At 41.2% G+C, this 12,415-nt stretch overlaps 1 protein-coding gene across 2 annotated transcripts in view; it reads right to left on the reverse strand.

The window, feature by feature from the left end:
- The window catches only part of HBS1L (HBS1 like translational GTPase), a 106,305-nt gene that overhangs the window by 81,771 nt on the left and 12,119 nt on the right, over positions 1–12,415 (reverse strand). The window contains exons 4-5 of one of the 2 annotated variants that reach the window (XM_065402174.1): positions 3,984–4,178; positions 1,445–3,247 (exon numbers count right to left, since the gene is read on the reverse strand). In XM_065402174.1, the coding sequence (XP_065258246.1) occupies positions 1,734–3,247; positions 3,984–4,178 (1,709 nt within the window). In that variant the 3' untranslated portion in view covers positions 1,445–1,733. Of the gene's footprint in view, positions 1–1,444; positions 3,248–3,983; positions 4,179–12,415 lie in introns of those variants that run through there. The other variant, XM_065402173.1, reaches the window with a different exon arrangement.

A 12,415-nucleotide genomic window follows, 5' to 3' on the forward strand; every position in this document is an offset into this window, starting at 1 on the left:
CTACTGAAGGCTCCTAAAGGCTTCTGGATAGGAGTGACTAAACAAACAAACAAAAATCAAGCTGATCAGTTAGAATATAAACACTGCAGGGCTACCATCTTTATTAAAAGGCACTAGAACCATGAACTCTATTCTGGAGAAGTTAGAAGATCAAAAATACTTCAATACAAAAAAAAGAGTCTGATACTCATATGTTTGAAGAATTCCCTAAATAGTGACAATTTACGAATGTCTACCAGCTAAACAAATTAATGTATAGTAAATGAAACCTGCATTCCAGTGCTTTCAAATACATTTTTATAACTAAACTGACATTACTACTTAAAGCTAGGAACAATTCTAAATATTAAGGTTTCTTTTTTATAAATCAACTTATTAAAGCTCCACCATTAAGATTTAACCCATTATTTCATAACAGTTTCCTGGTTATATCTGAATAAAGTTATGGTAAACTATAAACAAGCTTATTTTTCTAGTAATAATAGTACTTGTATAGGATATATTGCAGATTGACTGTTGAAAATACTGACTGGTAGTCCATGGATCCAAGTGAAAAACTACTACTATTTGACAAACACAAACACCTGTGTAAAGGTAGGACTACCTATAGACAGTATCAGAGTCCAATGACTATTAGATAAGAAATGAAGTTCAAGACCTGACTTTGGCCTCACATATTCAGACTCGAAATAACGAGCACTGGCTCCAGCAAGAAAAGAGAATGCAAAAATTACACATTTCCATTACTAAAGGCAACTTTTTCCTAAAAGGAGAAACAGCACCTATAGCTTGTCATTGCCTTTTCACTAGGCATGACTAATGACAAAGGGGAAAAAAGGAACGTTTTTCTTCCAACACACTTCAAACAGACTTAAAATAGGTGATGGATTCCAACTGGAAAAATTTTGATGAAATATATTCTATACACACAATTGTTTTCCAATATCCTTAAATGCCCAGTTTTAACACTTGGATGTTTTGAACAGATATAAAAACTGTAACCTTAAGTTATAGTAGTTTGCTGTCATAAAAAAGTCTGGTCCCACCAAAAAGCTAGCAAATGGCTTATCAGGTATAGTGGTCAATGACTGATTTTTCTGGGGTTATTTCTTTTAAATGACTGGAGCTTTTGAGAACATAAGATAATTTTCTAAGATTAGTGACATCACTATGACCAAAGTATATAAAAGAATAATGAAATTGAGAATGAAATTAGCAACAGTTGGAAATTAAACCGTGCCACAAGAGTTTAATTATGTAACGTACCAGAAACTTTAATCTTTAAATTTAAGTATATCTAATCAAATTAATCCAGAGCAATATCTATTTTAGGTTTTGTTCTGCAATATAACCAAACAGTAAAATAGAATGGTAAATCTAGGATTTTTTTTTTTTCAAATTAAGTCTATTTTTTCTTATTTAGAAATGTACTTTTGTACAGTAGTATTCTATATATGTGCAATTCCTACGTATTAAAGATTAAGACTTTGTGAAAATTAAAATATTGTATCTTAATGAAAAGTATGCAAAAAATAAAAATACAGACACTCAGTGCAGTAGTTTAAAAGTTCACATAATTTGTTGATCACCAACTATTTGTTGAGAATTATCAAATGTATAATTAAAAAATACAGAATGTGAATACTGGGTCATAAAGTCACACCATACAAAATTTATAAAATCATTTAAAAAGGCTCTGAAGGATAAATACTATTTCTTTCCCCTACTTTACACTATTCTCTCGTAAAGGCTCTTTTTTGTCCAGCTTTTACAATGTCATCAGGAGATGCTGATTTAAAGTCAAATGGTGTTATTGATATTAAAGGGTCACTTTCCTTATTTTTTACTTCTTGTACTTGCCTACTGTATAGGAAAGTCTTATGGATATCAATTGTGCGCCGTTTATATCCTTTTGGAGGATAACGGAGACACAAAGTTAAAGCAAAAGCTGACGGTCTGGCACAGAGAGCCTTCATCCATGAGAGAGAGAGATCCTGGCTCTTAGAAATACGTCCTTTTTTGCCTTTTTTATTTCCTTTAACTAAAATAATATTTTTTCCTTGCTTTGAACTTAAACCTTTAGTTTCTGGGACTATGGTATTTGACTGGCGTACTACTGCTTCTGCAGATACTTCTGGATTTTTTATAAGGACACTTAAGTCAATGTTTGTGTTTACTCCTGCAGAAGGCCACATTTCAGCTATACTGAACCTCGAATAGTCTTTTGCTTCTTGAGGCTTATCCACTTCAATGGTTTCTGCAATTAAATCTGAAAGTGACAAATCCTCAAGTTCTCTTACTGGAGAAGCCTGAGACAATGCCAGAGAAGACAGAGATCCAGTTAATTCTGACAGCCCAGTTGCAGCTTGATGTTGACCAGCTAGTTGTGACAATGGCGAGGATCCCAATTTCAAATCTATAAAACTCATAGATGATTGGTTATAAAGATCAGACAAAGAACAACAGTGGCTTGAATTACTTTCCTGGTGCTCTTGAAGTAGGTCAGCCAGTGATGGACCGCCAGACTTTGAAAATGGCAAACTACCCATTTCTGAAGATGAGATGTCTTGCCTGGTACTTTGTAGAAATGAAGGAAAATTTTCAAAATGCTCAGTCTTTCTATTCTGAGTACAGTTTATATCATTATCAAGTGCCAGTTTCCCTACAGCACTCATTAAGCCAAGACTACTATCCATACTTCCTTTACTATTATGATCTGAAGAATTTTGGGCCCCAAGCAGTCCCCTGTCTTGGAGGCTCAAATAATCATTAGTTATATTCTGCATCAGCAAAGATTTCAAGTCTTGTGATTCCTTGCACTCCAACTGCTTCCAGGCAGGATTTTCAGATTGACTAGCTTCTAATAATTCAGCACCTACACTAAAGCAAATTTTGCCTTCATTGCTGGAAATCAAACTTACTGTGCTGGTATTGTCTGGTAGTCGTACTGCTACATGTTTACTGACAGATTCATAACATGATTCTTCATACATATCATTACTGAGGGAAGAATATAGAACTCCTGAAGATTTATTAGAAGATTCAGATATTTTCTTTTCGATTGAGGATATATTAGAATGTTTAGCTTTGAAGAGTGTTTTGTCACTTAAAGTTGAAAAGTAACTAGGTGATTTAGTTTTGACTGTCAGGCTACTGAGCTCAGACATGTTGGTGTTTGCTGAAGAGTTTTCTATTAAGTAAGACAAGTTCTCTGAATAAGTAAAAGTTTCTGAACAAAGTAAATCTCCTTACCTTACAATAGCCAATAATTTTCAGATAGATGCACAGTCACAACGAAAAATTCCATTTTTTTAAGGAGACAGCAACAGCAAAGTTAAGAAGAAACATGAAAGGCATTTAATTACTAAATGTTACTTGAAAAATTGCATTGCATCATAGTCTCTATAATCAAATAGAACTGTGAGTTCTGAAGGGCATTTATTCAATCATTTAGGAAAATTATTACAATTATCCACCAAAAGAAACACTAAGTTAGTAAATGAATATCAACTCTTAAGATGTCTGAATCCACACAACCAAGCTATTGTACTAGCTCTACAAAAACAGTCTTGCTATATCACAAGCAAACATTTAAAATGTCTTAACATTTGCGGTCTCAAAAAAATAAAAAAAGTTAGCAGTTGGATAACTTAAGTAGTAACATAACTAAAGTATGTTAGAAAACAGAATTTCATTGGGAATTGTGGTTGCTTACATTTTGAATTTAGGTGGGAGGACCAAGTCTAAAACTAAAACTTGATTTTAAGTTTTGTAAAAACTACTGCTTCCTTTAAAGAGATGTTCTCTATATATCTTAAAACCATGAAATGTATTTAGAAATAGAAGATTGAGAACTTTGTTTTGTTTTCCAATAAGTAATCTTGATATAACGGTGCAAGTATCTTCCAGTTCTAAACTCGAGTATCCTATGCACAGCCAGTGAACTTTAATCTAAACCAAAACATAATTAAATAAAAGCATACCTTTTGTTGTCTTTCCTGTAATCACAGCTTCTTCATTCTTGGTCTTCACATTTTGCTTACTGTCTTGTGCAAGCACAAGATCCAAAGCCTTCTGTACATCAAATTTACTATTCAACACTGCTTCCACCATCACCTGCTCTGGTGCAGTTTCCCCCAGCACTTCTCTCATCTGGTCAAGGCACGAATAAAGACGAGCTACAAAAGACATCAGTAGTTATAAAATTATAAAACATGTGTTTTCACAAAATGGCATGATAAATTACTAAAACCATACTTGCAATACATATATTTGGGGTGGGGCAGAAATGGTAATTATAAAATCATTGCAACCTGATTTCTTCCTCTGGCAGGTTCCCTTACCCCCAGTACTGAAGAGTTTTTCAATTATTTCCCCAAAACATTACTACAAGAAATACATCTAATGGTTTTAAAATTGCCTTTAAAGGGCTGAACACTTAATTATGAGGTGTTACCAACATGAACAGTATTCATGCCGAAGAAGAAATGCAATTATTCAGCTTAAAACTATTCAAAGTAATTTGATAAGACCATGTGATATCCATTTAACAGCACATTTTAAGTGTTTACAGATACTGTATTTAACTTTTATGGTAAACAGCATCTTTTCAGGCCTTGGAACTTAGCAACTAATAACCATAAATGCTAGCATCTTTAGATTAATGCTTTAGCATTAAAGCTACCTGAAATCTTACCTTTCCTAGAACTGAGAGGGGTTTCTGGGTCTTAAAATTCATATTCTTTGAAGCCAGACTTCTCTATTAATATTGCGTACATTACAGAAAGTAAAGGGAAATGAAAGGGAGGCTGCAGAATAAAGTGATGGACAATCCTAAAAACAATAAACCAAAATCATAGAATCATAGGACTGGAAAGGACCTTGAGAGATCATCTAGTCCACTCCCCTGCACTCATAGCAGGACTAAGTATTATCTAGTCCATCCCTGACAGGTGTGTCTCTCTCTCTTTAAAAATAAGTAAATTATACTCTGTTTTAAACTGAAATTTCTTTTGTATATTCCTTCATTCCATTACTGGAGATTTTTAAGAGCAGGTCAGACAAAGTCGGTACGGTAATATCTTTTATTGGACCACCTTGTATTTTAAAAAGGACAGTTCAAAAATATCCTCACACTGGCTGTTTAGCACAGATCCCTACTACAGATCTCTTATATGTTTTAAATCAGGGGTCGACATCCTTTCAGAAGTGGTGTGCCGAGTCTTCATTTATTCACTCTAATTTAAGGTTTCAAGTACCAGTAATACATTTTAACGTTTTTAGGTCTCTTTCTATAAGTCTACATACAACTATAGTTTTGTTATATATTATAAAGTAAAGAAGGTTTTAAAATGTTTTAAGAAGCTTCATTTAAAATTAAATTAAAATGTAGAGCCCCCTGGACAGGTGGCCAGGCCCCGGGCAGTGAGAGTGCCACTGAAAATCAGCTTGCATGCTGCCTTTGGCACGCATGCCATAGGTTGCCTACCCCTGTTTTAAATCAATGCTACTTTATATATATATATATATATCCATTAGAATAGTATTTCCTACCTCTCCCAATGTCAATGACCTTGCCTTTATTTTCTAACATTACAAATATTTTACACATTGGTAAATGCCTCCCTTCCCCCCCTCTTGGAACTGCATACACAGAAACCAAACAATATTATCCTTGACAAAGATAAAAAATTCACGGTCACATACCCTTAACCCTTTGTTCAATCTAAGAAAATACAGTTGAATCTGGCTGTTATTCAACCCACCCCCACCACCAAAAAAAATCGTGGAACTGACATGGCATTTGCTGCCTTCACATTGTAACTCTCACATTGTTAATTCTCCTTCCCTTCCCCTACCTCCCCCACCCCGCCTGTGCCTGTCTTGTCTACTTAGACTGTCAGCACTTTGGGGCAGGGATCATCTCCTTCTCCATGTTTGTACAGTCCCAGCACAATGGGGGCCCTACTTGGTTGGCCTCTAGGCACTAGCATAATAAACATGACTGATAATAATTCAAATTTCTGATCACAGTGAGAGTTCTATGATGGAGAAGAAAACTTTCTTCATCTCCATTACAGGCACAACATATATCTTTCAAGATTTCTTTGCCACACATCAATCAGAAAGATGCAGTGTGAAACTTCTGATACTGTCTCTCTTCCCACTAACTTAATGATTTATCTGTTGCAGGTCATTTAAACACCAAGGCAAAGTTAATAATGTTCAGAATTTAGGAATAAAATATCAGTATTCAAGGACAAAAAGAAAATTACATCCTACTACTATCAATAAAGTGATCCATTATATTTACAGCATTAACAATCAGCAAGCCCTAAGTCCTCCATCCCCAGCAGAACAAAGCTGAGCCCTGACATCAAACAGGAGAAGGTAATGATTCTGACCATCCTCTTCACCAAAACGCTACACTACCAAGATTTAAAGCAATGCCAGCTTTACGTGCTGAGCCAAAACCCACATGACATGCCTCATGACTGCAATGGCAACCATAAGATCTTTGAAGCTCTTTTTAAGAGAAATTAAATGCAGAAAACTAAGATAACACAATATTAGCATCCCACAATAAATATTTTAATGTATCAAGAATCACAGAAAGGCTATTTGCCAGTAGCTGTGATTCTTCAGTCACCCTGTGCATTTATAATTGGGGGATGGTACCCCTGCCACCTCAAGCTCATGAACCCCTCTTGAAAATCCTATCTGTGGGAGCTGAATGATCATGCCCTTTTCGAAACATTCAGACTCTAAAGGGAGTGCAGCTCCCAGTTGCCTCAGTTCCTTCTCCTGAAGCACAGAGTCCTATGTGCATAGAGAACTGTCGGGTAAAAGAGAGGGGGGGGAGGTAAGTGTGAATGTGCAGAAGCAACTTTCAAAGAATCACTGTTACTGGGAGGTAATCTAGATTTTTTCTTCAATGGACCCCTGCACATTCTGACTAGTGGGGGATTAGTGAGTAGTACAGCACCAGCGGAATGTAGCCTGAAGAGTTCTCAGGAAAAGACTGCAGAACACCTCTCCAAAACCCATAGAGTTTACTGAGTTTATAAACAGAACTCTAAATAGCTGTTCTGTAGAGTTCAGCAACTGAGATAAGTCTAAGGCACCTCACAGACTCAGCACTGGCCTTACTGAGTGAGCCTTAAGCCCTGATGGGATGTGGACTTCAGCTATGTTATAACAAAACTGTGTAGGATCTAATCCTCTAATAATCTCTGGGTGAATGGCACTTTTCCCCATACAGGCTAAAACCATCGGTTGAACTGCATAAAGTTTAGTTATTTCCAAATGGAAAGAGAGAACCCTTTTCACAGTAAACATATGGAAACAAGCTTCACCTCCATAGGCCACGGGCTTAGGGGAAAGAGACAGGGAGCAGATGGATTGGTTGATGTGGATGTGTGAAACCACTTTGGGAATCAACTTAGGATGTGACTGGAGGACCACTGTGTCCTTATTCAGCGGTTCTCAACCCGTGGCCTGCATGCGGCCCAATTAGCACACAACTGCAGCCCAGCTCAAGTGCTAAAGGGCGGCCCGTGGGCTGTGGTCCGCCAAGTTCCTGTCTGCCCGCCGCAGAGGGATGCGGGCTGCCCCATTGTCCAGCATAGTGGGGATGAGGTCGGGGCTGCCGGCCCGCCCCTCATGGTGGGGGTCCAGGTCAGCCGCCCAGCCCCGCAAGCTCCGGGGTCTGTGTCTAGGGCAGCCGGCCCACCCCACGTGGCAGGAGTCTGGGGTCCAGGGCAGCCACCCGGCCTCGCCAGCTCTGGTCGGCTCTGGCAGGGGTCGGGTCCGGCAGCCGGCTGGCCCGGCCCCATGGGGGTCGGGGCGGGTGGGCAGCCAGTCCCGCGCAGCAGAGTTCTGGGGTTCAGGGTCCAGGCTGCAGCTGCCCTGCCACCTGGCCCCTGAAGCCCAGGTAACACATTGTGTATTAAGTTGAGAACCACTGCCTTATGTAATGTGGTATAAAAACAACAAGGAGTCTGGTGGCACCTTAAAGACTAACAGATTTATTTGGGCATAAGCTTTCGTGGGTAAAAACCTCACTTCTTATGAGATCAGTCATTACGATTTGTAATTCTTCACTAGCTCTCCTGATAGAAGTAATAGTCATGAGAAATGTAATTTATTTTATAAAGATAAATGTGTAAGGGTGCAATCCCCCCTAAGGCAATGTTTTCCAAACTTCTGAATGCTGGCTAACCTCTTTGGGAAAATGAAACCAACTGTGCCACCTCTGCTACACTGCCATGTGCTGTTAAAGAACTACATACCTTAAATTTATGCATCTTCCATGATTCTTACCCTCCAGGCACCATCCACACTAGGTCAGTGTTTCCCCAGAAAGAGTCACATGATAAGTAAGGCAGACCCTCTGTTCTTAGGCTTCACAATCTATAAAAGGCCTGTGATGGGGTATACATCGCGCACTTGCCCTTAAGGGGTTAATGGAGGCCAAATGGGCCAATTAACCTATTAGGCTGAAGGCTGAGAGAAAAGCCTTAATTAGAAGAAGCTCACCTTCTGTGCAGGAAATAGCAGAGCCTATATAAGCCAGGAGGCTGGCAACAAAAGAGGCTGCTGAGAAAGGCTTCAATCACTCCGTAGGAAAAGGGAAGAGTGTTTGGAGGCTACAGAGGCTACATAGGCTGCAGTTGTTCCCTGGGAGGAGGGAGTGCTGAAGCTGGCAGACCCAAAGATGTAAAGGAGAGCCCAAAGGTTAGGAAAGGGCTCAGGGAAATGCAGCAAGGTATGGAGTGAAACAGACCTTGACTGCTGACTAGAGGGTCACTGAACCAGAACCCGGAGTAGAGGGCAAGCCAGGGTTCCCAAAGCAGCCACTGGGGAAGTGGCACCAGCAGGGAAGTATGTAGGAAGATTGCCTGAGCCTGTGTGGGGAAAGAAACTTTCCAACCCCAGGAAGGGGAAGCCAAAATAGTGACCAAGCCAGAGAATTGGGGGGAGGGATAGCTCAGTGGTTTGAGCATTGGCCTGCTAAACCCAGGGCTGTGAGTTCAATCCTCGAGGGGGCCACTTAGGGATCTGGGGCAAAATCAGTACTTGGTCCTGCTAGTGAAGGCAGGGGGCTGGACTCGATGACCTTTCACGGTCCCTTCCAGTTCTAGGAGATGGGATATCTCTATTAATATTAAAAAAAGAAAAAAAAAAACCACAAAACTGAGTCACAAAGAGGCTGCAACAACTCCTGGGGCGAGACAGGAGCTGCAGACAAAGAGGCAGAGGGACAGTGTGCAAAAACAGGAAGGGGCGTTGACCTGGTAAGCTATTCCCCAGAATGACAAGAAGGAAGCGCCATACCTGCAGTGAATAGAGCACTCCATCACAAATAAGCAAGTCATATCCACAGGACCACTTCAGCAATTGGACAGGTCCCTGCATAAAATCCTTTCAAACTCACAAGGACAGAGAGGGAGCTGCCCCCAAAGTCAGAGACAGCATGCTCTTGGTGACAAGGTGAACATGAATGACCCTCAAATCCCATACTGGATGGCACAGAGACTGTTGCCAGTCCCAAAACGCAGATTCATGCTAGAGGATTTTGAAACTGTTCCGGGCAGAAGAGAATGTATCTAGAGAAGCTATAATAATAATAATGGGGGTGCTAATATTTTAAACGTGAGTTCAACACTGAGGCTCGAGGATGTGGACAGAGTCAAAGAGATGTGGATAAGAGAAAAGTCTGCTGGTGGTGCTGGGATCACTGCATTGTAGACTCTAGTGCTGGTGTGGTTGCTCTGGAGTATTATCCTTAGAATGGGGTCAATGTTTTTTTCTGTTTTGAGAGACATTCTCAGTACTAGATAAAGGATCTCTCTTCTCCTTTCTCTTGACAGGAAAAGTTAAGAGAAATTTGCCGAGAGATATATTAAAAGCATGGCAGTTTACACGGGCTGAGTCATCAGTGCCAGACTTCTGGGTTCAAGGAGGCATCATTTTTTCCAAAGGTCTGATAACAAAGTTACCCGGAGGCCCTCTGAAGTGTCAGGTTTTGTTGGCATGCTGCCAGAACCAGGTTAAAGTGCCAAACCTTAGGACTCTTAGCAAGGTTCACCAATGCAGACAACTCAGTGGTTTATTGATCGTCACATTAAATGGAAGAGTCATGGACTTAGACAAACCTGTGCTCAACCTCACTTAAAGTCTAGTGCTGAAGCCAGCATGACGGCAGATGACTTGGGCCATTATGTGGTCATAGGCTTCATCACCAAAGACAGACATTGTGGGCCCTGGATGGAACCCTGGCCTTCTGGAGTCTCAGCCTGTGCATTCAAGTTTTCTCCCATGAAGTATAGAGTCAGAACTGTCTGTAACAGGGTGGACACCCGCTCCTGCCCTGAGGAGTTTGGAACAGCCCTGGGAGAAGGCTGGGGCAGGGAAACACCTACTGGGCTGATTGGGGAAGTAGCTGCAGCTGGGCCACGCCCCAATCAGAGCCCAGCTGGCCCTATAAAGAGGCTGGGAGCCAGGAGCCTCTCTCTGTCTTCAGAGGGAGAAAGGCCTGGCTGCAGCGAGCAGAGACAGGGTACCTGAGTGGAGCAGGGCTGGGGAAAGGCTGAGGAGCTGGGGAGCTACAGCCTGGAAAGCCCAGGCTGCGGCCTACTATTAGGCCAAGGGGTACTGGGGGTTGCAGAGGGCAACCCAGGTGTAGGCCAAGGCAGCAGGTCCAAACCCAACCTTGCCTGTGATACTGCAGTCTGCTCCTGGGCGTGGGGGTAGATGGTGACTGGCAGTAGCCTTATTCTGAGGCGAGGTGGGGTTAGTGGGTGGGGGTTCCCCTGGGAGGGGAGACCCAGCGTGTGTGGGTATTGCCAGGGGGCAGCACCCAGAGCAAGGGGCACCGAGGTCCTGGGAGGGACACGGGGGCCAGTGCAGACGACAAGGCGGATCACCGGCCTGCAGCGGGCGCTCCAGAGGCTGGTGAGCTAATTCCCTAGACAACCAGCAGGAGGCGCCGCAGGGGTGAGTCCGACCCCTTACACTGTCCCAACAAGCTTGAGTTTAGAGAGCCATGCAAACCAACATTACTACAGAGCAGGCCTCTCCCAGGCAGATGAGACACTATGCATGCTCATCAGACTTCCCCCGAAAAATTGAGGGATTTCACAAACTCTTTGGGACACCAGGTGTAGAACCCCTGAGGTTTCAAAGAGACAACTATGGGGGGAGTATGATAGAGGTCTATAAAATCATGAATGGTGTGGAGAAAGTGAGTAAGGAAGTGCTATTTACCCCTTCACATAACACAAGGATGAGGGGGTACACAATGAAATTAATAGGCAACAAGGTTAAAAATAACATACAGAAGGACTTCTTCAGACAATGCACAGTCAACCTGTGGAATTCACTGCCAGGGGATACTGTAAAGGACAAAAGTATAACTGGGTTCAAAAAAGAATTAGTTAAGTTTATGGAGGATAGATCCATCAATGGCTATTAGCCAAGATGATCAGCAACTCAACCCTACGCTCAAAGTCCCTAAAACTCTGACTGCTGGAAGCAGGGACTGGACAACAGGGGATGGATCACTTAATAAATACCCTGTTCTGTTCACTCTCTCTGAAGTTTCTGGCACCGGCCACTGTTGGAAGACATAGATGGACCACTGGTCTAACCAAGTATGGCCATGCTTATATTTTTACGTAAAGTCATGCAAGTTACACAAAAAAGGCAGAAAACTCTCTCAAAACTACCAAAAATCCACTATTAACTACAAACACACACACACACACACACACACATATATATATAAGTTGAGAAGAGGTGCTAAGTAAGGGTCTGAGTGTACAGGCATGGACAAAGCAAAGGTTTCTGTATACTCTCCACCACAACAGTAAAGAAACTTATGATGTTAGAGTCAAAGATTACAAGACCATAAGGATCACCATTGTGATCATCTAGCCTGACCTCCAGTATAACACAGTTCACAAAACCTCCCCAAAATAATTCCTAGAGCATATCTTTAAAAATTGTCAGTGATGGAGAATCTACCGCAACCGTTGGTAAAATGTTCCAGTGGTTAATTACTCTCACTGGTAAGCCTTATTTCCTGCTAAACCCAGGGTTGTGAGTTCAATCTTTGAGGGGGCCACTTAGGGATCTGGGGCAAAATCAGTACTTGGTCCTGCTAGTGAAGGCAGGGGGCTGAACTTGATGACCTTTCAGGGTCCCTTCCAGTTCTAGGAGATCAGTATATCTCCATATATGTATTTTAACTTCCAGCTATTACATCATTATACCTATCTCTGCTAGACTGAAGAAGAGTCCATTATTAAATATTTGCTCCCCAAGTAAATACTTACAGACTAATCAAGTCACCCCATAACCTTCTCTTTGTTAAGCTAAATAATTGAGTTATTTGAGTCTATCACTATAAGGC

The sequence above is a fragment of the Emys orbicularis genome, chromosome 3 (genome assembly GCF_028017835.1).
Source record: "Emys orbicularis isolate rEmyOrb1 chromosome 3, rEmyOrb1.hap1, whole genome shotgun sequence".
NCBI lineage: Eukaryota > Metazoa > Chordata > Testudines > Emydidae > Emys > Emys orbicularis.